Source organism: Bos grunniens, chromosome 3 (assembly GCF_055505025.1).
Source record: "Bos grunniens cultivar Pamir isolate PY7600 chromosome 3, Bosgru_T2T1.0, whole genome shotgun sequence".
NCBI classification, from domain to species: domain Eukaryota; kingdom Metazoa; phylum Chordata; class Mammalia; order Artiodactyla; family Bovidae; genus Bos; species Bos grunniens.
The window spans coordinates 54,390,404-54,417,222 of record NC_141167.1 but is presented as its reverse complement, the minus strand read 5'-3'; the positions used below and the strand labels follow the sequence as shown (position 1 = coordinate 54,417,222).

The 26,819-nt window shown below is 39.0% G+C and overlaps 2 protein-coding genes across 24 annotated transcripts in view; one reads left to right on the top strand and one right to left on the bottom strand.

Moving 5' to 3' along the window:
• Positions 1 to 11,464, top strand: part of ZZZ3 (zinc finger ZZ-type containing 3) — a 123,953-nt gene extending 112,489 nt beyond the window's left edge. For 17 of the 22 annotated variants that reach the window (XM_086390680.1, XM_086390674.1, XM_086390660.1 and 14 more), the window contains 3 exons: positions 2,289 to 2,423; positions 5,316 to 5,416; positions 5,706 to 11,464. In XM_086390680.1, the coding sequence (XP_086246806.1) occupies positions 2,289 to 2,423; positions 5,316 to 5,416; positions 5,706 to 5,850 (381 nt within the window). In that variant the 3' untranslated portion in view covers positions 5,851 to 11,464. The remainder of the gene's footprint in view (positions 1 to 2,288; positions 2,424 to 5,315; positions 5,417 to 5,705) is intronic. The other 5 variants (XR_015160290.1, XR_015160288.1, XR_015160291.1 and 2 more) reach the window with 1 other exon arrangement.
• Positions 11,465 to 11,467: 3 nt separating this feature from the next.
• The window catches only part of AK5 (adenylate kinase 5), a 259,382-nt gene continuing 244,030 nt past the window's right edge, over positions 11,468 to 26,819 (bottom strand). For both annotated transcript variants that reach the window (XM_086390681.1, XM_086390682.1), the window contains exon 14: positions 11,468 to 12,789. In XM_086390681.1, coding sequence (XP_086246807.1) covers positions 12,721 to 12,789 — 69 coding nt within the window. In that variant the 3' untranslated portion in view covers positions 11,468 to 12,720. The remainder of the gene's footprint in view (positions 12,790 to 26,819) is intronic.

Below are 26,819 nucleotides of genomic sequence, written 5' to 3'. Positions count from 1 at the left end.
TCCATTGGATGCTAATTTAGGTTAATTCTTTTCATTTTATTTTCCCTTCATAGAGATTCCTTTTTATTGCTGTTAATATTTTTTTACTTTACTATACTAAAATTCTTAGTAAGTAATGTGCTTCTGATTCCTCACTTAAAGGACATAAAGATTGCTTTGTATCTTTCCTTATATTCTGATTATATGTGGTAACTGGATAAGGAGATTTTAATGAAAAGTCAGCAGATAAAAGTAAATCTCATTTGTTCTTTTTCTAGATTAATCAAATATTGACTGTATACTTTTGTATCAGACTACCATAAAATGTCTATATTCTTAATTTTTTTGCTTTTTAAATTGTCTTTTGAAAAGCAGCTACTATCTGCTGTGTCTTAGGATATGACATTTATGTGTAATTTTATATTTTGTGAATATTATAATTACTCAGTTGAGTCCTATTCACTTATATTTAATACATAACAGGCTCTGCTAGAAGTCAGTTTGCATAGTTATGAACAAAAGTGTTTCAAAAATAGGTGTGATTGTAATTATTTTAGAGGGACTTGATGTAGATTGAGGATTTAAGAGGAAGACCCAAGGAAGTAATATCAAGGTCATCATTAAAGGAAGAATAAAATTTAGCTAGGTGAGGAGTGATGGTAGGATGTTTAAGAGAAATACATTTTGAGAAAATTGGTAAAATGTAGTATAGGTGGTTGAATTTGATTTAAGTTTTGTTTGATTTTGTTTATTTTTAAATGAGTACCAGTTCACACCATTCTGATTACTTTAATATAGCTATTTAAATGTTTATTTATGAACCCTCTACTGTAAAATTTATAGATTTCAGTTTCTCTTTTCAGAAAAGCAGAGCTAGAGAGAGAATCTGTATCCTGTTTTAGCCCCACTTAAAATTAGTCATAGTTTTTCTCCTTTAAGTAACTTTAAAATGATTATAACTAGGAAATCTGTTTGTGGGTGAACATTTAAAAAAATATTTGTTTGGTTTATAACATTGTGTGTTTCATGTGTACAGCATTTTAACTCAACTAACGTATATTATAGCGTGCTTACCACCAATAATTGAGTTTCCATCTATAACCATACATTTGATCCCCTCTACCCATTTTTCCCACCCCTGCCACTTTTTCCTTCCATGGGAGGGACACCAATCTGTTCTCTATACTGGAGTGTGTTTTTGGTTTTGTTTATGTATTTATTTTTTAGTATTCTGCATGAGTGAAATCATGATATTTGTCTTTCTCCAAATAAGTGACTTATTTCACTTAATTGCCCCAAGTCCATCCCTCATGCTGCAGATGGCAAGATTTTTCTGTTTTAATGACTGAAGCGTTTGGAATTTTTATTTTTAATTGTGGCAAATACCCATAACATAAAATTTACCATCTTAGCCAATTTTGAAAAATTGGGCAGATGCTATACTTTGTGTAAACATCATTTTCCTTGATACAATATAAACATAGTACTAATAATATTTAACATGAGAAGCAGGAGGAATGTGAGGTATAGGGGTTGTCTGGTCCAGGATTGGAAATTGATGGAACATGGGATTAATGAATTGGAGGTGCTTTTTAGGAGGATTGTGGGAATCAGTGACCATGGGATCAGTCATGAGATAGCAAAGGAAAGAAATAGATACTGGGTGGCAGAGCACAAATAAATTGGGAGAATAGCAAGCAGTTAGTGTTTCATCTGTCAGCTTCAACTTTATATATTTGTGTAGTTTTTACTATTCTTTATACTCAGTTCTTTATAATCGTCTTTGTAACTTAAGTTCATCCATTTAAGAGAAATGTACTGTTTTGATCATTGGAGTACTGAGCAGAAGGCAGAATAGAGATTGTTTTGCCTGTTTAAAGAAAATGCCATATTTACTTGAGGAAGCATAAAAATCTGTTAGATTGGCGAAGAGGAGCTTCCTGCAGATCAGGAAGAAATAGATTATAAGGAGTCTTTCAGGTCTCCATGAACTTGTTGGGAAGGGGTTGAGTTTGCATTAGTCTGTGGTATGGCAGAAGTGGGAGTCATGCTTATTCCCTGGTACTTGCATTATGAAGCTGCCTACTGTAGTTTAGTATTACTGTTGCATTAAGAAGCCCTCCAGAAGTATTAGTCTAAAATATTACTGGTACCAGCACTGATTTCCTATGAGCCCTAAAATGTTGAGGGTCTCTTTAAATGTGAAAAATACCTTGTCAATAGAAAAATATTCTTTATCAGTATTTCTCATACTAATTTGTTTTAATTGTCAAGCTAACTGGTTTTTTTTTTTTTTTTTTCCTCAATAGGATGAAGAAAGTATTCCTGTCACGTATAGGAATTTACCTGAATATAAGGAACTATTACAGTTTAAAAAGTTAAAAAAACAAAAACTTCAGCAAATTCAAGCTGAAAGTGGATTTGTGCAGCATGTAGGATTCAAGGTAAATTCTACTTAATTTTTCTATTAATTTAATTTTTGAAAGAGTGATAAGAGATATTTAAGGTGGTTTTCAGAGCTTTCAGCTCCACAACTTTCAAGCACACAGATAAAAGTAAGTTTAGCTCTTGTCCTATTCATTTATACAAAGTAGTGTGTCACAGTTAAACTGGTGTCACGAGATTTATGATTCAGTAGAAAGAAGAAAAATATACAGGTATACTTTGAGGTAATAGATGAGATCTGGTGTGTTCCCTGGTGGCTCAGATGGTAAAGAATCTGCCTTACAGTGCCAGAGACTCAGGTTTGGTTCCTGGGTTGGGAAGATCCCCTGGAGGACAGAATGGTAACCTAATCCATGGGGTTGCAAAGAGCCAGACACAACTGAGTGACTAACACTTTCAGCTGCATTCAGGGTGGTATGGCTGTAGGCAACTTTGAGGTAGTATATGAAAGGCAAAATTTTTCTCTAGCTATTCTCAAACTTACCGAGATATAACTGACTAAAAATTGTAAATATTTTAAGGTATAAAAAAGTTTAAGATATAAAAAAAAGTTCACCTCACATAGTTATCTTGTTTTTTTGAGACAAGAACACTTAACATCTGCTCTCATAGCAAATTTCAGGTATTCAATGCAATATTATTAACTATATATACCATACTGTAAGGGGTTCCCCAATGACGCAGTGGTAAAGAATCCCCTGCCATGTAGGAAACGTGGGTTCGATCCCTGGGTAAGGAAGATTGCTTGGAGGAGGAAATGGCAACTCACTCCAGTGTTCTTGCCTGGAAAATTCCATGAAAAGAGAAGCCTGGTGGGCTGTAGTCTATAAGGTCGCAGAGTTGAATACAACTGAGCACGCACTTAATAGTCCCTCCGTTATAAATTCACATTCCACCCTTTTCCTCTGTACACTTACCAGTTTATAATTATACAACCCACACCAATATTCTTGTGTAACGAACCTCATGGACAGAGGAGCCTGGCGGGCTACAATCCATAGGGTCACAAAGAGTTGGACACAACTGAGCACACCTGTGCACACACACACAGACACACACACACCATGCTATACATTAGATGTGCAGAACTTACTCATAACTGAAAGTTTGTACCCTTTGACCAATGACACACATACCCTGCCTCCTGCCCCAGGCCCCGCAGCCCCTGCCCACCCTCAATAACCTCCTCTCTCTCTGCTTCTTTGAATTCAACTTTTTTTATTCTCCATTTAAGTGAGATCATATAGCATTTGTCTTTCTTTGTCTGACTTAATTCATTTAGCATCATGTCCTTAGGTTTTATTCATGTTGTCACAAATGGCTTTGACAGATTTCTTCCTGTCTTATGGCTGAATAATAGTCCTGTGTGTGTGTGTATGTGTGTGTAGAGGAGGACAGAGAACACCATTTCCTTTATCCATCCATTCACCTATAGAGCTATTTCTTTGGTTGTTACTATTGTTAATAGATCAGAAATTTCTTTTCCCCTTTCAGATTCAGTTATCTCTGCTGTTTTTTGTGAGTCTGGTAGAAATACATTTATTCATTCCACAAAATTTTGACCCTAACCCATTATATTCCAGGCACTTTGCTAAGTGCTAGGGGATTCAGCGATAAACAGACTCCCTTCCCTTATTCTGTTTTCATCTCATAAGTAATTTAGAGAAGTTAAATGAGCGAAATAGTTGCATATGACTAGAGTACACACTGGAGAGTAGTATGAGGCTATTTAGTTGCCTTGGAAATTTTGCCAAATTTTCTCCTTAAGTGTTGGAGAACTTTTGAAGAAGTTTAAGCAGAGAGTAATATGAAATTTACATTTAGGAAAGATCATTCTATTTTCTTAAAATATATAACTCTTAGGAAGGCAGTGGGTTTACAGAGGGTAACTCTTAATCTCTGACTATAGTATTAAAATCTTTAAATAATAATTTGTTCTTGTATGCTTTTTTATGTAATTGGGGAAAAAAAAAAAGTAGAGGGGGAAAAAGATCACTCTGGCCTTAATATGGAGAATGAAGAGGAAGAAAGGCTAACAACAGACTGGTTGGGAGATTCTCCTGGTTTATTTAGACAAAAGATGAGAATGTCCTGAACTTGACTGATGGGTGTGGAAATAGAAGGATTAACAGGTTTGAGAACACCGTAAGTGTTAGAACTGATTATACTTGGTGGGATTGGAGGAAGTAAAATTGAGGCCATGAACTACAGATTCACTGGAAGTGGTATACATAAAAACACTGATGTATGCTGTGACTGATAAGTTTAAAACAAAATTCTTGTACCTCTGATCCTCTAGAGTGGCCATTAGCCAGACTGCATTAAGTGATTCTCTTCTCTTGCTCTTTCAGTGGCCCTGCTTCTCCCCTTAGGGATTTTCCTAATTGACAACTTTGTCTTTTCAGGAAGAAACTGTCTCTACTTCTCATAATTCTATTGCAAAACCCAGCTGTGGCTAGTTTGCCAGTGTGTCAGCTACTCTAGTTGGCCTGATGATAAGAGAAACTAGAAATGACATTTACTTTGGTTTCTAAGTTGCACAGAACACACCTTGGCTGCCACAATGTCACAACACTGAGAAAGAGCTGCCTTTTCTTCTTGGTGGGCGTTGGTTAATAGGAGCCTTCTTGGGTTTGGAAAGTGACTGAGTAAGATAAAAGTTCAGAGCGAATTTTGTGTTCACTTGGATTTATGTTAGTTATGGTAACCTGTTTTAAATAGTTCTGTAACATATTTGGATAGTTTAACTATGGTATTACGTCAGTGCTTCTCAATCACAGTCATTGTATACTGGTCTGAGGTACCTTTCAAGTAAGTAACTACTAATAATCAAATGCCCAGGTTTGCAGATGATTTTAGCTGAATACTTTTTCTCTCTGAATCTTTATTAGTGTGATAACTGTGGCATAGAACCTATCCAGGGTGTTCGGTGGCATTGCCAGGATTGTCCTCCGGAAATGTCTTTGGATTTCTGTGATTCTTGTTCAGACTGGTAAGTGTTTCCTTCACTGTAGGTCTTAAATTTTGACAAGAGCTTCTCAGCTACTAGTGAGTTTGATTTCTTAAACTACTTAGAAAACCACCACATTTAATGCATTAAACTTTGCTGTTCTAGACAATTAAGAAATTTTCCTTAATCATACCACATCTCAAGTAACTTTCCATTAGAGATTTTGATTAATGGATTTAAACAGGAAGAGCCATGAGGAAATTTGAGAATATCTCCAGCAAAATGCAAGCAGTACCATATAATGATGTGTTTGTGTATGTTTTCATTGCAGCCTTCATGAAACAGACATTCACAAGGAAGATCACCAACTAGAACCTGTTTATCGGTCAGAGACATTCTTAGACAGAGACTACTGTGTGTCCCAGGGCACCAGTTATAATTACCTTGACCCAAACTACTTTCCAGCAAACAGATGACATGGAAGAGAACATCATACACTAGTCCTCTTCAACACATAGCAATGGTATCATTGTGAATTATGTGCACAGTTTGGAAAGATTCTCTGCTTTCCCTGAAATGACACTCACAGCATGACAGCTTCCTGAGTGTTCTCGTCAAGTCCAGCTCTGCACCGTTGTGGCTCTAGATCACTGTTCAGCAGCTGAACATTCCTGGTGAGCGAAGGGTTTCCCTGGTGAAATTCTCACCACCACCTTAAAGCCTTTTAGGTGGTGATCTTAAATGGGGGAGACGGAAACGAGAGCACATATTAAAGAGAGAGTAAATTCCAAAGGTTTCAAAGAACTTGGTCATAAATATGCTAATGAGAAGACAAAGTATTTATATTAAAACAGTTTAGTAGCTTTCAGTTTTGTGAAAATAGTTTCCAGCACAGAAACTGACTTCTTTAGACAAAGTTTTAACCAATGATGGTGTTTGCATCTAGGATATATACACTTTAAAAGAACTCACTGTCCCAGTGGTGGCCCCTGATGGCCTTTAGTAAATTGGAGCTGCTTAACCATATTGATGTCTAATTTCTTTTAACCAGAATGAACTGTCCTTATTACCAACAGTGAAGCACTACAGGAGGCAGCTGTGGCATTGCTTCCTTAACCAGCTCATGGTGTGTGAATGTTATAAAATTGTCACTCAGATATATTTTTTAAATGTAATGTTATATAAGATGATCATGTGATGTGTACAAACTATGGTGAAAAGTGCCAGTGGTAGTAACTGTGTAAAGTCTCTAATTCACAATATTAATTTCTTTAAAATACACAGCCTTCTGCCTCTGTATTTGGAGTTGTCAGTGCAACTCATTGAAGAAAACTGCCTAATATAAAAATCATATATATGATAATAATTTTCCTCTTTTGTAGTCTGCACAAGATCCATAAAAGATTGTATTTTTATTACTATTTAAACAAGTGATTAAATTTAGTCTGTGCAGTGAGCAAGAGTTCACATGCATTCTTTTATACTGCTGGATTTTGTTGTGCATCATTTAAAACATTTTGTATGTTTCTTCTTATCTGTGTATACAGTATGTTCTTGAATAATGTTCATTTGTCAGGAGAACTGTGAGAAATAAACTATGTGGATACTGTCTGTTTATATTATAGAATGCTTGTTGTGACTTCCTTTGGTTAGATTTTGGATTTTCTTTTTTAATGAGTGTTAAAACAAATTTTTTTTAGGTTTTTTTTTATTTACCTGTCCTTTAAGAAGAATATGAACTATATGATGGAAAAGGGTAAACTTGAGAAACTCTGTAAAAGATGGTAATGTTTTCACTCAGAGTGTTTGCTGAGACACTAAACTAGGTTTAAAAAAAGAATGCATACCATGGTTAAATAAAAAAGGCAATAATTAATGTCCAGATGTGAAAACTAAACTTATGTTGAAAATTTTTACTCATTCTTTTTGATGAAAGTAAGCCTCCCCATGTGTTACATAAGTAGTTTTTTAAAATCACTGTATTCTCTGGAAATTATTATTGATTAATGGGAAATGTAAATATTCTAAGATTAATTAAGTATACTGACACAATTTTTAGTCTCGTTTTTTCCAGTTTTAAATCAAGGGGACATTATTTACCAGTCCTCTTCAATACATTATAGTGTACTGAAATTATACCCTGAATTTTTTAATTGAGAAAAGTAATATAATTTTAACTATAGAAATATGAGAATTTTAAAAGTAATATATTGATTAAAGTATACTGATGATTTTGGTAAAATATATCACATCAGAAAAAAGGGAAATGGACTTGAGCTAAACTTTATGCCCTGAAATTATTAGTTGGGGGAAGAAGAGGGGAATCAGCAGTTTGGGCATTTGGCTGTTAAACTGCAAGTGAATATTCCAGAAGCTCTACCTTCAACTTGTGGTAAGATAGTAGGTGGCACTGATGGTAACTTCTGTAACTTCTATGTTTGTATAGGAATAATACCAATCAATTTTGAAGAACCATTCAGAGCCATTCAAAAATCCCATAAACTATCATGTATGCTTTGAAAGAGTGATAACAAACCCACTTAAATTTTTTTTTTAAGGGCAAAAGATTTTTGAAAATTTTGAGTGACAAAGAGGATTCTTTTCTGCTTAAGCAAAGATGTGTTTATTTTGCATTTTTCAGCTCTAAGCAAATAGTCCTCATGACTTTAAAAGGGTAGTAGTTAGTGGTAATGTGTATTGTTGTTTTAATAGGCCTTCCATCTCCTACATGGAAGCTTTGGCGTTGAGACAAACATAGACCTACTTGTTAAAGCATCACTTATTCAGTAGTATTCAGTAGGTCAGTTGTATTTTCTGAAATACTACGCTCAAGTTATTTGCTAAGAATTGAAGGAACTTCTGTTGCTGTTCAGTCGCCCAGTCGTGTCCGACTCTTTGCAACTCCATGGACTGCAGCATGCCAGACCTCCCTGTCCCTCACCATCTCCTGGAGTTTGCCCAAGTTCATGTTCATTGCATCGTTGATGCTGTCCAGCCATCTCATCCTCTGACACCCTCTTCTGCCTTCAGTCTTTCCCAGCATTAGGGACTTTTCCAGTGAGTCATCTGTTCACATCAGATGATCAGAATCCTGGAGCTTTGGCTTCAGCATCAGTCCTTCCAGTGAATATTCAGGGTTGATCTCCCTTAAGAACTTTTAAGGACACCTAAAACCACTGCTTTCAGGTTTAGGCAGTGGAAATTTTGTTTGGTGTGATATGCACTAAGAATAATAGCAAACACTGATAGAGTGCTTGTTATGTGCCAAGCAAGCGTATAGTAACAGATTTAATCCTTACAATTTTATGAGGCAGGTTCATTTATTATCCTGGTTTCATATCAGGAAGTCTAGCCAGAGAGGTTAAGTAACTTGCCCAAGGTCAATATGGTTAGTAACGTGGTGATGCTTAGATTTTAACCCAGACAGATTGCTCCCAGGTCAGCGTCTGCCTCACTACCCTATTTCCTGCACAAGAATATTCCCTTTGTCAGGGGTCACTGAGGTGTTGGAGGTGAAGGTGTGCAGGAGTTGCTTTTCTGTCTTATTCTGGTGCGCTATGCATCCTAGAGTATAAATCTGAGCAAGCATCCAGGTTTATAGCTCAGAATAGAGAAGCACATCTGTGGCTGGGGAAAAAGCACTCAGCTTGCCCTGTGATGAAGTACGGAAACAAACATAATTTACGTCTTCTAATTTGACGGCAAACATGTGGTCATAAGGCTTTTTAGGCAAAGCTGGGACTAAAGGCTTGGGTCTCCTGCCTCAGGTACAGTTTGTTTTCCCTGCATGTTTGGTACCTCTCAGCATAGTAGTATGCCATGTCCATTTTTCTCTCCTTTTCCCTTTTGTTTAAATTGCAGAACACAACAATTTACTGGGGTATGAAGAACATTTTTTTATGAAATGAAAAAAACAGTATATGACATGTAGTAAGGATAAATACTTTGCAAAAATTCTATGTTATAAACATAAGAATGGCATGCTATATAAATTACTATATTTCTTACTGTGGGTAACAAAGTTTGAACGCTGTTATTCTAGGTACATTGAATGGACTTGAAAGTCTCCAGATAACAAGTAGGTTTTTCCACAAGATTATGCAGGTATTGTTCTATGTAGGTTCTAAAGGTTTTTATTTCATATCTTGATGAACAATGTGCTTCTATTTATATGATCCTGAGGTGGCCTGGGGGGAACCTTTTCCCTTAAAGTTCAAGTAGCTGATTAAATGGATTTTTGAGCATGGTGTCACATTTAGCTCCATGAAGACAGAGACCATCCGTGTCTACCTTTATACCTACGGTCTGGCTCTTAGTAGATTCTCAATAAATATTTATTGGTAATAGGACTGATGTTTTGGTTACATTTTTTTCTCTAGAAAGTTAGAAAAATCACCTATGCCTGAGTGTCTGCGAGTGCGTCTGTGGGACCCTTAGAAGATTTGCCTCAGGAGATCTTTGCAGGACTCTGGGAGGACTAAAGGATTATTACATCCTGTCTAATCTAGAGGATGTAGTTCAGACCTAGATGGCTGAGATTTTGGTCCTCCCTGGGAGCCCATTTTCTTCCATGTTTTTAGAGTGATGTAATAGAAACTAGAATGGAAATTCTGGGTCCTAGTCTCAGTTGTTTAAATGAGACACTCAATAAATGTTGACAAAGAACTACCTTTTATTGAGCACTAGGAAATAGTAAATGATTTACACGTATTATTAACCTCTTTAATCCTCACAACACCTCTGTGAGGTTACTTATGATTGTGACCTCCACTGTACATATGAGAAAACCAAGGTTCAGAGGATTTAAGTGTTAGCCCTCCATAATGATGGCTATGTGTAGAACTGAGGATACGGAGCCTTGCTTTTCTGAAGCTTATATTCTAATGCCGAAGATCTACAGTAAACAAGTAAATAAAAATACTTTATAATTTTAGGCAGAGATAAATGCTGTGAAGAAAAATAATGCTTGAAAAAAAAAAGAATTATCAGGACCAGTCTGTCATTTAGAAGGAGTACTCATAGAACACCTCAACAACAAGAGTCAGTTTGAACAGAGACCTAAATGGGGTGAGGGATTTAGCCTTGTGGATAATCTGGAGGAAGAGGCAGAAGGATAGCATGGCCAGGGATCCTGACCCATTAGAGAGCTTAGCTTATTCAGGCAACAGAGGGCCAGTGTCATTTGAACCAGAAGAGCAAGAGGAGAGTGGTAGTTGTTGGGGTGAGAGAGGCTACAAGGCCAGATCAAGTGAGGCTCTGAATGTAGATCATTGTAAAGGAGTTTGTGTTTTGATATTTTATACATACAGACAAGGTCTTCTTCCAGGGGCAGAGACCTCTAAAGTCCTTTCCTACTATACAATCGTACGACTTTAGTGATGTCATGTCAAGCCATTCGAATCAGTAGACTATTTTAGCAGTTTTGTAGAAGACTTGATTTGTACCTCTAGATACTCTTTGGGGCAAAGCCATTTACCCCTGCTAATTTTTTTTTCTTAAGAGGGTAGCCAACTGCAGCCATAAAAGCCATGGCTGGGCTTGTCTGCTGCCCTGCTGTCTGTCAAAGCTGTGGTGGGCATGGACTGTTTACCAATATGTGGTATGTGTTTAAAGAATGTTAATCTCAACAAAGAGTCATTTTGTGTTTTCTGGCACAACTGATAATTTTCATCCTGTAACTCTCTCTCTAATTTGCTCAAATACTCCTTGTGTTCCCCTGTAGAGAGTGTTACAACTTGGGGTAGTAATAAAGTATTTGACAACTGTGTGAGCTGTAGGAACATGCCCCTTTTTGTTAATAGAGACATAATTGTAACCAAAGAAATTTAATTTCTTCTTTAGCAAACACTGACATTTCTGTTTAAGAATGACTGCTAGAGTAAAAGGAAATATGAAAATTACCATGTATCATGAATACACTAAGAGTGCTCTCTGTAATAGCTCAAAACTGATCTATGGCCAAAATTAAAACCATATGAGCATATCATAAATCTCAACTATTACTGTGTTTGCCTTTGAAATTCTGTTTGGAATAAGGCTTCAAATGCTTTCCAGAATGATGTGAGTTACAAATAAATAGAAAAAGAGTTATCCTGTGTTCCATTTATTTTATTTGTACATATCCATTTCAAGAAAAAAAAAAAAGATTTAAAAAATACAATCTGTCCCAGAAATGAATCCTTCAATCCTGCACAACCATTGAAGAAAAAAAAAATCATGCAAATTGAAACTGTGGTATTTTGTAGTGACTAGATGCAATTATTCCAGTAGAATATATAAGAAACTCTGACTTGGCAGCTGGTAGCACAAAAGAGAACCCAAACTTCACTGGTTTGATTTGAGGAAACACAATTTTACATATGGATATAAGGCTTGCAAACCTCTGTAAAGGGCCTTTATGGAACAAATACAGCATTAAACTCTGATAAACATTGTGTACTGACATGTCCCTTCCTCCCACGTCAGTTTTGTTATTACATTTCTTACTCGCTTGGTAACTACACAGGTGACACAAGTTGATGTTAGCCCAGTGAATGCAATAACAAATCACCTCATGCTTTTAAATTCTGTGTGGTCATTGGTATTAATTATAATTCCCCAGATGCACCAACTGTTTTATAGAAGAGTCTAGGTTAGACAGTTTATCCAATTTGTTCTCTTAGCCAATATGACAGTATTCCAAGTAGCCAGTTTTATAGAAATGAATAGAGAAATGTTATCGGTGACTAGTCTAGATTTTGCTATCTTGGAAAAAGCTATACACTTTCAAATTTTAAAAAGCTTTTATAACATTTTTAGAAATGTAATCAAATTTCCTAGGAACAGTTGGTGTTCACTTGTTAACCCAATCTCTGTGGTTCTGAGCTGGATGAGGCTTTGAGGAAACAGCTTCCAGAGGGCGATGCCCCAGCTTGCCCCCCATATTAAGGGCCTTCAGTTCAGTAACGAATCTTGAAGAGAGGAAGGGAGATGTGATGTGGCGTTAAGGACGCTAACTCCTCCCTCTCTGAGGAGAGTAGAATCAAATGATTAGTCCTGAAGGCACAACTGACACCGATGGGCACTGCACTGCTGTTCACGGACTAATTTAGCTCTGAGGTGACAGAAAAGAGTGCGTGCTGTGAGTGCAGACTGCTGTCTGACTGAGGAAGAAAAGGCTGGATAATACCAAATACACCATGCATGATTTCCACACACCTCTCAGGTCAAGCTGGGAAGCAAACAGCAATGTCAGGATTTTGAGGCGGGGGACACACAGAAGGTTTAAATTGAAACATACTGTGTTAAGCGATGAACCTTTTAATATTTTTCTCTGTTCCACTGTCAACATACATGCATTTTTGCCTTCAGAAAATAGAGTCAATAGCTGTGCAGAGTTGAAGAAAAACTTCTTCTGGTGTGCCCTCTGCATTTATCTGTGTAAAAGGAAGAAAGAGAAAGTTTGTAAGAAATGTTTATAAATAAGACCATTTTTAGTAATAAAGATTACCTGCTTTTAAGTTGCAGTGCAAAAGTTTAAAACACAGGACTCCAAAGCCATGGAGAAAAGAGTAGTTGTTTAAAAACTAGGTGCCTAATTAACATAATGAGATACCACTACACAACTATTTGAATGGGCAAAGTCTAAAACATCAAATGCTGGTGAGGGTGGGGAGGCACAGGAATGACGGGAATGCAAAATGTACAGCCACTTGGGAAAACCATTTGTCCATTTCTTACAAATTAAGCATTCTTAGCATATGATCCAACAGTTTGTGCTCCTTGGTACTTAGGCAAATGAGCCCACACAAAAACCTGCACACAGGGTTATAGGAGCTTTATTCATGATTGCAAAAAGTTGGAAGCAACAGAGATGTCCTTAGTTAGGTGAGTGGATAAATAAACTGTGGTGCATCCAAACAATGGGATATTATTTAGAGCTTAAAGGAAATGGGCTGTCAAACCATGAAAAGACATGGAGGAAATGTAAATACATATTACTAAATGAAAGAAGCCAATCTCAAAAGGCTGCATACAATATAACAACAGAAAAATGACAAAACTATGGAGACATAGTAAAAATATTGAGTTGGGGGGAGAGAGGAATGAGTAAGTGGAACACATGGTTTTTGTGGTAGTGAAACTATTCTGTGTGGTACTGTAACCATGGATCCACGCTGCTATACCTTTGTCAAAACCCATAGAACATGCCATGCCAAGAGTGAACCCTGGGACTCCCATGGTGGTTCAGTGGCTAAAGACTCCGTGCTGTCAGTGCAGGGGCCCAGCTTTTATCCGTGGTCAGAAAACTAGATCCTGCATGCCACACCTAACTGTCTGCATGCTGCAACGAAGATCTTGCGTGCTGCAACTAAGACCCCGTGCAGCCAAATAAAAGTGAGCCCATAATATCAATTCTGTTGAGTGGTGATGATGTGTTGATATAAGTTCATCAGTTATACTGTATGTGCTGCTCCTGTGTGGGATGTTTAGTGGGGGTCGGGGTGGGGGGTTGTTTTTCTGGTTGTGCCTTGTGGCTTGCAGGATCTCAGTTCCCTGACTAAGGATTCAACCTGGACCATGGCAGTGAAAACTTGGAATCCTGACTACTAGAACCTCCAGGGAATTCTGTGTAGGATGTTGTTAGTGGGAGAGGTTGTGTGTGTTTGGGGCCAGGGAGTATATACTCAAGTCTTTCCATGACCTTTAACAATAATTTGTTTACCTCTATAGGCTCCTAGTCTTTGCTGTTGTTGTTAGTGCTCGATTTTGCGGTGAACCTAAAACTGGCCTAACAACAACAGCAAAGACTAGGAGCCTATTGAGGTAAACAAATTATTGTTAAAGGTCATGGAAAGACTCAAGTTAGTTAAAATGAGACTTCTGAGTGTTCTGGAGTGTTTGGGGCAGGGTATGAATAGGGCAGAAGTTGGGGGATAAGAGGGATGAGTGTGGAGAAAGCAAAAGCTGGGACCTCAACTTGCAGGGGTGCTAGATGCTAAGGCAGAGTCCTCTTGGAGACTTGATACACCGGGACAAGGAGCCAGCTACAGAGGAAGCAGAGGGGAGCTGATTTTCTGGGCATGAAGGCACTACTATCCCTTCCTTTCAAAATTCCCTAAAATCGTGCCAATTGCTGAGGTTTGTCCCACTGCACACGTAGTGTCCATAGAAAGTAGAAGCCTGGTGATTGGAATGAGACTCACAGAAGGGTTGGGGCAGTGAGCTTCTTCAGACTTCATCTCCAGAGGTTTTCATTTGGTGAGTTTGGGCTGGCCTTCTAATCTGCATATTTCATAAGTTCTCCCAATGATCTTGATGTGGGTCATCTTGGCCCACACTTTGAGAAACACTAGATGATTGGTCCTGTCTACATTCTTTGTGCAAACTAGTTTCAAAGGAAGTGGGGAGGCTAGAAGAATAGGTTGGGATGAGCTTGTATCTCCATAGATTTGCCTGTTTGGACATTTTATATAAATGGAATCACATAATACGCAGTCTTTTGTGATTTTTCTTTCACTAAGCATGTTTTCAAGGTTCATCCGCACTTTGTCCCTGCCACTGCTTGTTGTCCTGCTGAGCAGTCCTCTAACACACCTTTTCAAATACTGGGAGGAGGGAAGAGAAAAAGAGACTGTAAATTCACTTTCCTCACCTCCTCTCACGGAGGGTGGGGGAGCAGAGGTAAATCCATAGCACAGGCTTATTATTTACATGATCTGTGACTGTATCAGTGCAAGAGGTATCAGGTCTCTGTTCCCCAGGAAGTTCCCTGAGCAGAGACTCTACAACCTTTCAGTACATCCTTGTAAGTTTTCTCTCCTTGTTTCCAATGCTTTGTACCTGGCACAAACACTTCCCAAAGTTCACTCCAATCTCCTCCAGAAGAAGCAGCTAATTACGGATTGACCCCCAAGTCACCTTCTACTTTATTTGCATGTAGGCTTTCTCATTATAATTATCTAATCCAGGGATGCCTGTAGAGGGCTTTTCGGTTTGGTTACAGCCTCTGCTTCATTTGGACAAACCCTAACTAGTTATAGTTACCCTAACTATATTTTGCAGTTTCCTCTTTATCTGTTCTCCATAATGTCTTGTTGAACTCTAGTTGCATTTAACTGACCTAACACGTCCCCTATTTCTACTAACTAGTCCTGTAACATTTCCCTCTTCCAACCCACTCTTTTCTAACCAATGCCACCCAGCACTTGTAACCTTACATGCTTTTCTAAATTTTTCTTCCTTCCAAAAGAAACTCACGCTTATGTTTCCCACTTCTTGTCTCCTATCTAATACGCATCATGTTTCCTAACACTGATAAGTTATTCGTACAAAATATTTCTTTTAAAAGAACACTGATTACATCCTCTCTTTTTTCCTCCATTTTTTTGTTGATTGATAACCTGCTAATTTGGTATAATGGCAGTGTCAAAGTCATATAATTTGGTTGACTGTTAACCAGAATTTCTTCTAGACTGATGAAAACACATTTGTTCATTATAACAACATTTCTTTCTAGTGTTAACTTTCCCTACTTGTCATCGTAATGAAATAATGGCTCTTTCAACATTTTCAAGTGGTTGCAGTTCACTGTGATGTTCAACTTTTTACTTCTTGGCCAGATATAACCTACCACTATCCCAAATATCTACACAGCCAGCTCTTTGATGACAGGGCCATCACTCAGCATTTGTACCCTCAGAGCTTGACTCTAGAGAGGTAGGCAAAGGAAAGAGAAGTTGAATGAAAGAAAGTGTCCTCTCCAAGTGACACTTTCCACCTCTCCACTGGATCCTCTCCAATGATCTCACTCCTAGGCATATGTTTGGAGAAAACTATTATTCAAAAGAATACATGCACCATAGTGTTCATAGCACTATTTACAATAGTTATGACATGGAGGCAACTTAAAGGTCCATCGACAGATGAATGGATAAAGAAGATGTGGTACACAGATACAATGGAATATTATTTGGCCATCAAAAAGAATGAAATAATGGCACTTGAAGCAACCTGGTTGGACCTAGAGATTGTCACAATAAGTGAAGTAAGTCAGAAAAAGACAAATACCATATGGTATTGCTTATTTGTGGAATCTAAAAATAATGACAAATGAACTTATTTACTAACCAGAAAAAGACTAATAGACATAGAAAACAAATTTATGGTTACCAAAGGGAAAAGGCATTGGGGAGGGATAAATTAGGAGTTTGAAATTAAAATATACATACTACTGGGTGACTCCCTGGTGGCTCAGACAGTAAAGAATCTGCAATGCAGGAGACCCAGGTTCAATCCCTGGGTCGGGAAGATATTCTGGAGAAGGGAATGGCTACCCACTCCAGTACTTGCCTGGAGAATTCTAAGGACAGAGGAGCCTGGCGGGCTACAGTGCATGGGGCTGAAAAAGAGTCAGGCATGACTGAGCAACTAACACTTTTCACTTTTCAGACTACCTTATGTAAAATAGATCAACAACAAGGACCTGTTGTATAGCACAGGGTGGTGGTCGTGGCGGTGGTATAGTCGCTAAGTTGTGTCTGACTCTGGTGACCTCCTGGGCCCCCAGGCTCCTTTGTTCATGGGATTTCTCAGGCAAATATACTTGAGTGGGTTCCTTCTCCAGGGGACATTGCCGACCCAGGGATCGAACCCGTGTACCCTGTATTGCAGGCAGATACTTCACCACTGAGCTACCAGGGAAGCACAGGAGCTGTACTCAATATCTTGTAATAACCTATAATGGAAAAGAATCTTAAGAAGTATGTATAAATATATATGTATAATGGAATCACTTTGCTGTACACCTGAAACTAACACATCGTAAGTCAACTATATTTCAATAAAGGTTAAAGAAAAAAGTACCCTCATTTTCCCATTCCTTCTTCCCTTTCTTTACATAAACAGGCTGTTGTAGGGCCAGAAATACACTGTTGGAGTCTATTTTCTGATCCGCAATCTGGACTTTATAGAATGGTATGGGATTCCCCTCTGTAAAAACTGGGCAACTTCGTTTCAGATACAAGGGCTAATGAGAACAAGCATCTGAAGGGCGACACTTGATATTTTCCAATGGAGGGGACTTGGGGGAGGAAGGCATTTCAATGGGATCGTGTCAGTCAGGCCAAGGCTGATGTTTGGGGGGAGCTGCGAGCTGGGCTGCAGGAGTGAGTCATGCCCTGGAGCTTTAACTGGACCATTTCCCGTTTCTATTTTCATCCAATACCTCCCTTCTTCATTTTGCTTTGTGGCTTAAATCCAGGGATTTATTTATTTAATTAAAGAAAAGAAAGCTACTCATTGCCATCCAGAGTCACGTGCTGTGGTGTGTGCCTCTGTGGAGCCCAAGGACGTGAGGAGATTTCAAGACAAAATCAAATAATCAGGCTTTCTAGATGGAGAAAGCAGCCTTTGACTCCAGTGAGTAGGAAATCTATGAAACTAATCTGAGACCCTCATTAGGCCCCAGAAGCAAAACTCTGAGAATAGAATTTTAGAGCCAATGAGATGCACACACACACACGTGTGTGTGTGTGTGTGTGCATGTGGGCATGAGCATGTTGGGAAAAGAATGGGTTGGACTTTTATGGAGCGAAAGAGAGCCCAAGTAACAGAGTGGGACGAAAGCCTTCTGTCTACTCTCCAAATCTGTCCTCCAGTTCTTGAGCAATTACCTGGACATTTCCTTAATCTCATCTAATACCCACAAGGGGAATATTTTAAGAGAACAACCAGTGGCTTTTATATTTTCATATGTAACTGTGGAACTCATAGGAAATGGAAAAGAACCAACCTCCTAAGTGCTTTCTAAGCAACAGGAACTATTCTCGGTGCTCACAACTTCAGCAAATTTAAACTAGCTCACAAGGCACTAGTGTTAAGTCTTTAGTGAACAGATGAGAATCCTGTGTAAACGGCACACTAACTGTTCAGTGTGAAGAGAGCTTCCTCGGCAATTGTGCAAACTCAAAAATATGGTGTCCTCCCACTTACAGTCAGTTTTCAACATGTCATCAATGCTGATAATATCAATGTACAGCAACCTTCTTTACCCAGGAAGAGTGAAAGTAAACCCCATGATCTTACCCCAAAGGAGCTCCAGTTCTAAATCAGCTGAGTCGGAATGTACGAGGTTTTCATATCTTTAATTTAATTGAGAACCAGGTAAGTGGATTTGCTTGGAGAACTTATTACCCTTCTTGTTATGAGACTTGATATAAAGTCCTGCATTTAAGTGACCAATATACAAAAGAATTTTTAAACAAGAAAACTAAAGGCCAGCGAATAGGAGCTATGATTAAATTTCTGAGGTTTCACCTGACTTCTCAAAGGAAAACTAATCAGAGATAATATTTCTGCTCAGCTGTCAGCGGAACAGATCATAAATTAGGAAAGTAGTTATATCACCCTGGGATTGGCACGTTTTGTCTACTCTTTTTCTTTAGTTCTATGAATTTATGAACCATAAAATAGTCAGCTGTTTTAAACACTGCCCAGATCGAGTGTTTTTCCTGAATTTTCCCACACTATTCAAAACATTGCTTGAGTTTCATTTTTCATGTATTGGCGCCATGGGGCTCCTGGGACAAACCCAAGCTGCCACTGAGTGATTTATGCTGATTGTGTGGGCCACCTTCTTCCTCTTTCACCCCGTCCTCTGTTCAACCACAGGGATCCCTATCGCCAGAGGGGAGGGGTGCTTAGAACTTGTGCATGTCTGTGGACAATCATCAGATGCACTTTTGCAAAGTTAGGATCATGAAAAAGGCTGCCCCTGGGGAGTTGTCCACTTCATTGATCTGGTCACGTCACACATTCCTTCTCACTCTCAAGGCCTTAGAAAGAAGGAGGACAATGTACCTTTACTTTAAGGACGAGCTTTAACAAAAATACAAGGATGATTTATAATCTGCACGTTGATGACTGCTCTTTTCACAGGACTTCCCAGGGTAACAGCAGTCTGCCCGTTTAAACTTGCTATTCTCTTTCCTTCCTTCTCCTCCTCCCAATTTTGTCCAAAGTTTACATTTGACTAGCAGATCTTTTCACAGATATGGAAAAAAACCAAACTATCCTTTCTAAAAGTGACCTTTCTAAACAGATCTGATCAGCCATGTCCCTGCTTGAAATGACTCTGTGGTTCCCTTCCTTACTTGCAGGACTTAGTTCAAACTTCCTTGAAGAAGTTAGGACTACCCAGGATACAGTAGCTACCAGCCACAGGTGGCTTCGGAACACCTGAAATGTGGTCAGTACACCAGAGGAATTAAGTTTTTGATGTTCTGTAATTAAAATTAACTTTAAAAACTAATACTTGACTCAGTTATTGGAAAATTAAAAATATATTTGAACAACTTGAGTGTGTGAAATCTACCTTTTCAATTGTAAATTTTATGAAATACAAATACCATTCTAGTATTTCTGATGAAAATTTAGCACGTGAATTGAGATAGGCTTAAGTACCAGATTTTGAAGACAGAGATTAAAAAAAGAATGTAAAACCATCTCAATATTATTTTTTATATTGATTACATGTTAAAATGATAATATTTAGGCTATATTAGGTTAAAGAAAATATATTGTTAAATTAATATGACTTGTTTTTTGCTACTTCTTTTTTTCTTGGTGAACGAGAATACTAGGAAAATGTAAATTACCTACTTGGCCCAGATCATATCTCTACTGGATAATTCCTTCTAGAAAATTTATTGCATAAGGGAGGAATGGGGCCTTCACCTTGCTTTTCAGTCAAGTCTGCCACCACTTTAATCCATCTGTGTGCACTTCGTCCTGTACTAGCATTACTGGGCTCTTTCTCACTCTCAGAGCCTCGGTCCCCTCCCTTCCATCTGGCTCTAACTTCTACTCTCCCTTTAGACCCAGCTCAAATGTCTTCTTCTTCCTGAAACTGTTATCTGCCTCTCCAGGCCCAAGTTCTGTGCCTCCAAATACTTGAAACATTTTGTAAATCCTATTATTACATTTACAACCATGCTGTGGGTACAAAGTTTCATGCGTCTCTTTTCCTCTCTGAATACCCAGCACTAAGCACCCAACATTTGGACATTGGAGACACCCCATGAATGTCTGTGGACTCTGGCAAGGACCTGGATGGAACAGCGCCAATTCTCTGCTGGTAGAATCCATGGCAGTGGCTCCTGGGAAGGTTCTCGAGACGGGGTTGGAGCCCAGAGAAGGGACTGCCCTGAGTTGGTTAAAACAAAGCCTGGCCATGATGAAAGTAACCAGAGAAAGACAATTAAGACTGTGTTCAGAAGAGAACAAAGGTCTGGCGTTCTCTTCCGCCTGCTGTTCTCGGGGGAGACAAGCCTGCAGTGAGCACAACTCTTTTCAACAGGGCCACAGGGGTGCAGAGAACGCTGGGCCGAATCAAAAGCTCTTTGTGGGAATCTAGTGAAAGCCTGCTGATCAGAAGGGTGGCGGAGGGTAGAAAGAAGATTCTTTCAGGCAGAGTCATAAGGAATGAATTTCTTAAGTCTCTCAGAGACAGACGGGAGATTTATGCCTCATTTGCCAAGCGCGAGGACAGACCCTCAGGGTTCCTCTAAGTCACTCATTCTCTCCTTCATGCATCTTCCTTTCTCCGGGACCAGTGGGCAGGAGAGACGGTTGTCTCCAGGTCCAGGTTGCTAGGAGCACTCGAGCAGGGCAGGTCCAAACTGAATGCGAGGAAGCTACAGACTCAGAACTGAGAAGGAAACTCAGCTGAGGTGGGGCCTTGACCAAAGAGGCCAGGCATCCAGGACCGGGGAAATCCCAAAGCTTTTCTATGTTTCAAAGAATTCTCAGTGTAACAGAGAGAGAAAGGGAAATGAGTGGGAAATGAAATATCTATTTTGAAGAAGGCCAGAATAGATATTTTTCCTAAAGAGACATACAGATGGCCAACAGACACTTGAAAACATGCTCAGTGTCACAGATCATCAGGGAATGCAAATCAAGACCACAGTGAGATATCACCTCACACCTGTCAGAATGGCTATTGTCAAAAAGACAAAAAATAACATATTGGTGAGGATGCAGAGAAAACAGAACCCCTGTGCACTGTTGATGGGAATATGAATTGCTACACACACTGTGGAAAATAATATGGATGTATGGATGTTCCTAAAAAATTAAAAACAGAGCTACCACATGATTCTGCATAACCCAAAGGGAAAAAAAACACTAATGGGAAAACATATATGCACCACTATTCACAATAATCAAGATATGGGAACAGCCTAAACATTCATCAGTAGATGAATAGACAAAGACGACGGGTACATATACACAGTGGAATACCACTCAGCCACAAAAAGAACGACAACATAGATGGATCTAGAGGATACTGTGCTAAGTGAAATAAGTCATGACAGAGACAAAGAGAACAAAGGGAAAATAGACTCACAGACAGAGAAAAGATGGGTGGTTGCCAGAAGCGGGGGAAGGGGGATTGGTGGGCTTGGGAGAAATCGGTGAAGGAGATTAAGAGGTCTCTGCTTAAAACAGTTCAGCAGTCTCTCATACTAGAAACAAAAGCCTAAATGAGTGTGTTTATTTACTGCATATTTAGTAGTAACCAAACTAAATGAGAAATAAACTAGTTGAATAAATTAGATAATATGTTAATATGGAATGTTAGTAACTATTAAAAAAAACCATTTCTGCAACATGTATTGACTTCCAGATACTTCAGACATGTGTACAGGATGGTAGTATTTTCATGAAATCAGAACTTTCCACCATAGAAGAAGTATGTGTTGATTAATGTCAGAAGGAGGGAGAGGGAGAGGGGCGGCAAGGGGAGGGAGTTCACTTCTTATTGGTAGATGTAGAGAAGTAAAGAAATAAAAAGCAAAACATAATAAATACAAAGATGGAGAGAGAAATGGTGTTTATGAGAGCACACAGGAGGGACAATTAATGTATATTTTGAGTTTCTCTGGTGGCTCAGATGGTAAAGAACCTGCCTACAATGCAGGGGACCCGGGTTTGATCCCTGGGTTGGGAAGATCCCCTGGAGAAGGGAATGGCAACCCATTCCAGTATTCTTGCCTGGAGAATCCCATGGACGGAGGAGTCCACAGGGTCACAAAAAGTCCGACACAACTCAAAGACTAATATTTTCACTTTCGTTGTTAGTTTAAACAGTATGCAGTATGTAAGAAAACATGGTTGCTATCAATAAGAGCAGAAAGTCATGAAATTAGAACAGGTTTAGACTGAAATAGCAACAGCATCAGATGAAAAGAATCAGCTAAGGTAAAAATACAGAAAAACACATGAGAATTAAAATCAATGTTGGTAGCTGGAAAGAAGGAGCAATGGAGTAGAAAATTGAGTTGGGTAACGTGGAAGACAACTTTGGGATTTTTCCTAGAAAGTAGACAGAAAAAAATTGAAAATAATGGAGTGGCTTATAGATAGAAAACTGAGCTGTCTAGTCCAGAAGTCACTGTTGCTACTGAGCCCTTGGAATGTGGCTACCGCAAAATGAGCTGTGTTGCAAGTGTGAAGTACACACCAGATTTCAAAGGCCTGATAAAAAGTGTCACTTTTCCTTTTAAAATTATGGCTATTAGAAAATTTAAAATTACACATGTGGCTCACATTAAATTTCTACCGGGTGGCACTGGAAGAAGAGATCTGTGTGTACTTGAGAAAAACAAGAGAGAGTGGTACATAAAAAATACTTACAGAAAACATTCTTGAGTTAAAACAAAATTATCATGCCATTGAGGATCAGTGAAAATCAGACCTATATCTGGACACAAGTTTTGAATTATGTGGAAACACATTAAAACATTTCTTTAAAGATACAAGTTGAAAAAGTTTACTTTCAAATTTGTTTTGGCCTTTTCTCCACAACACTAAATGGTTGAAAACAATTGATAGAGAAATATTATGACCTAAATTTGATAGATAAATATTATGACCTAAATTTTAGATCTAGTGAAATGGTATTTGATGTATAAAACCACCATAGCGACACTCCTAGACAGTCATAGAGAGATTGAACTAAAAATTAGTTCAAATTATTTTAGCCAATTGAAAGAAGAATTCAAATGAAGGATTCAAGCACAGAGAATTCAGAGTACACAAGTAATTTGGGGTTTTCCTTGCCTCGTATTAGACTCCAGTCAAGAATCCAATTGATTTAGGGCTATCAAATGGACTGTTATATCCAAGGGGTAAAATTTGATCCAATGCAGCCTTCTGCTTCCACTCCTTTCATGGAAGTTCCAGCAATGGCATTTCTCATTCTTTATCCCTCAGTTCACAGGAAGTCTCCTGCCAGGTTGGATGACTACCCAGAACAATAAATGCATACAGCTATATTTCAGGACTTACTAAAAATGGCTAAACTATTTATGAAGTTGGGACATTTTAGCAGAAGAGCTGCAGAACGAATAACTTATTTTCTCCTTTATAAATGCCAAGTTGCCAAGGAAGTGGATTTTCTGCATCTGTTAAGTGCCTGTTTAATGAGTCACTGGCCTCTCTTTTTATTTTCTAAATTGATTAAGACTAATAAATAACCCAGGAACAGATATCATCTATTGTCAGGACTGCTTTCTCTAGGGCTGGGGGACGTTTCTGGGCTTATGATGCCAGGAGTAAAAAGCATATTAAAAATGAAGAAACAAGAATGTAAGAAAATACATTAAAATGTTTTCTTTGTTTATCAATTTTATCTTTGGGTGGAATAATTCCGGGTTATTTTTATCTTTATGCTCTTAAATTTTCTAGTTTCTTTTTTAAAAGCAGCTGTATCCTTAGCAAAAGGAGAGGTTTTAAATATCAATTTATACACTTTTGTACATGCCACTTGAATAAGCTATTTCTAGAATTTCTCCCAGTTTACAAGATCTTTTCTTCTGGGAATTTCTTGTTTCCCACCCAATTTTCAGGGACAAGCACCAGGCCATCAGGCAACCATAGTTTTATTAGTCTGATCTTAATTCAAATGCTACCTCCTTAGAGACTTTTCACCTGTAACAACCCACTCTGTTTTGTTTTTTCATAGAGCTAATCCTATCAGCAATTGTTTTCTTGTCTACTGCTCTTTTTTCAGTGAGGGATTTTTAGTGCTGTGTCTCCAGCACCAAGAATCTGACATGAAGTGTGCACTCAATAAACAGCTACCGAACAGATGAAACAGCCCCATGTGACCCCACCTGCCCGGCCAGAGCTGGTAGGCCCAGGGGCCAGAGAAAGCACGGCCAGCCAGAATAATTCTCTCTGGAATTTGGCCCTGTTGTGGGAACATGAACGTGGAAGCTGTATGTTTGCCATATTCTAGCTTCTGGACCAGAGAAAGAGAAAAATCAGGATGGGAGAGAGAAGAAGGGGAAGACAGCCGTGAGGAGCAGAAGGGAGCCTGGTCCCAGAGGCTCCCTGGACCCGTTTCAGCCCTGGTTCACATCACCTTACAAGTAAGCTCCATGTTTCAGGTTAGGCCAGCTGTTATCTACAATCTCATGAATATACCTGTGGTCAGCATCATGCTTTAAAAATTCATAGCAAAAAGATTTGAAGGAAACAATCAGGACTGTTTGCCTCTGAGTTATGGGACTACCTACTTTTTTGTGTTTTCTAAAACAGAAAAGTATGCATGACTACAAATATATATATGTTTTTTTTTTTTTTTTTCCTGAGAAGCATAGAGTGATAGACCTAGGGTATTCCAGGAGATCCCATTCTGTCCATTCATTTTATTCTGCTGAAAGGTTTAGCAGTGAAATGACTCACCAAGTTCCCAAAGTGAATACACACCTCAGCGACTCTGGCTTTCTTACACTCAAACCAGGGAGCCTCTGGACAGTTACTATGTCATTCACTTTAAAATGCTATATGCATCCTAAGTCACTTCAGTTGTGTCTGACTATTTGTGACCCCATGGACTGTAGCCCACCAGGCTCCTCTGTCCATGGGATTCTCCAGGCAAGAATACTGGAGTGGGTCCTCTGTCCATGGGATCCTCCAGGCAAGAATACTGGAGTGGGTCCTCTGTCCATGGGATCCTCCAGGCAAGAATACTGGAGTGGGTCCTCTGTCCATGGGATCCTCCAGGCAAGAATACTGGAGTGGGTTGCCGTTTCCTTCTCCAGGGGATCTTCCCGACCCAGTGATCAATCTTCAGTCTTTTATGTCTCCTGCACTGGCAGTCAGGTTCTTTACCACTATTGCCACCAGGGAAGCCCATCAAAATGATTCATTTCAATTATTTTTTCAATTATAAATTCTCTAACTCAAGGTGAAAAAAGCTTTCTCTTATGGGTCAACTCTAGTGAGTTGGGCGAGACTGTACTGCTGTGTCGATAAAGTTTTTTTTTAAAGATTTTTTGATGTGGACCATTTTTAAAGTCTATTGAATTTATCACAATATTGCTTCTGTTTTATGTTTTGGGTTTTTGGCTGCGAGCCATGTGGGATCTTAGTTTCCCGACCAAAGATTGAACCTGCACCTCCTGCATAGGCTGACAAGATTCCTTTTTTTTTTTTAAACTTAATCCTTTTCCATCTTTTTGTTTATCTATGTATTTTTGGCTGTGCTGGGTCTTTGTTGCTGTGCAGGCTTTTTTCTAGTTGTGGTGAGTGGGGGGCTACTTTAGTTGTGGTCCTTGGGCTTTTTCATTGTGGTGGCTTCTCGTGCTGGGAGCATGGGCTTGAGGGCTCTTCAGCTTCAGAACCTGCAGCTCCTGGCTTCTAGGACACAGGCTCAATAGTTGTGGTGAACGGGCTTAGCTGCTTGCTCCAGGGCATGTGGGATCTTCCCGGATCCCTCGAACCTGTGTCTCCTGCATTGGCAGGTGGATTCTTTATCACTGAGTCGCCTGCAGGGAAGCTCTGCAGGCAGATTCTTAACGACTGGGCTGCCAGGGAAGTCCCTGATAAAATTTCTAAGGCAACATCCAGAACGGATAGGAAAGAAGAACCACAATTGCCTAGTGATGTCTACTTTGAGTGCAAGGAGGAAGGGAGTGACATGGACGAAAGTTCTAATTCTTTCTTAGATGCAGCAGAAAGCTGACTTTATTAGAGGGGAAAACGGAAGGTCAGAGGATCCATTTGGATCACATATGCTTCTACCCCTTGGTTTATGTTACAAGAAGTTCTAACTTTTACATCATTATATCATGATGGCATAACAAAGAATAAGGCAGTGGCTCTATAAACTTGGTTTTGTTTTGTTTTTTACTTTTGTTTGAAATTCCATTGCACTTTTCCAGATAGTTGGTGGCAAAAAGGACTGACTATCATTAGGCAGTGGGCTTCCCCGATGGCTCAGGAGGCCAAGAATCCCCCTGCAATGCAGGAGACACAGGGAATTTGGCTTCTGTTCCTAAGTCGGAAGATCCCCTGGAGTGGGAAATGGCAACCCGCTCCTGTATTCTTGCCTGAAAAATCCCAAGGACAGAACCTGGCAGGCTACCAAGCTGGACATGACCAAGCACACACA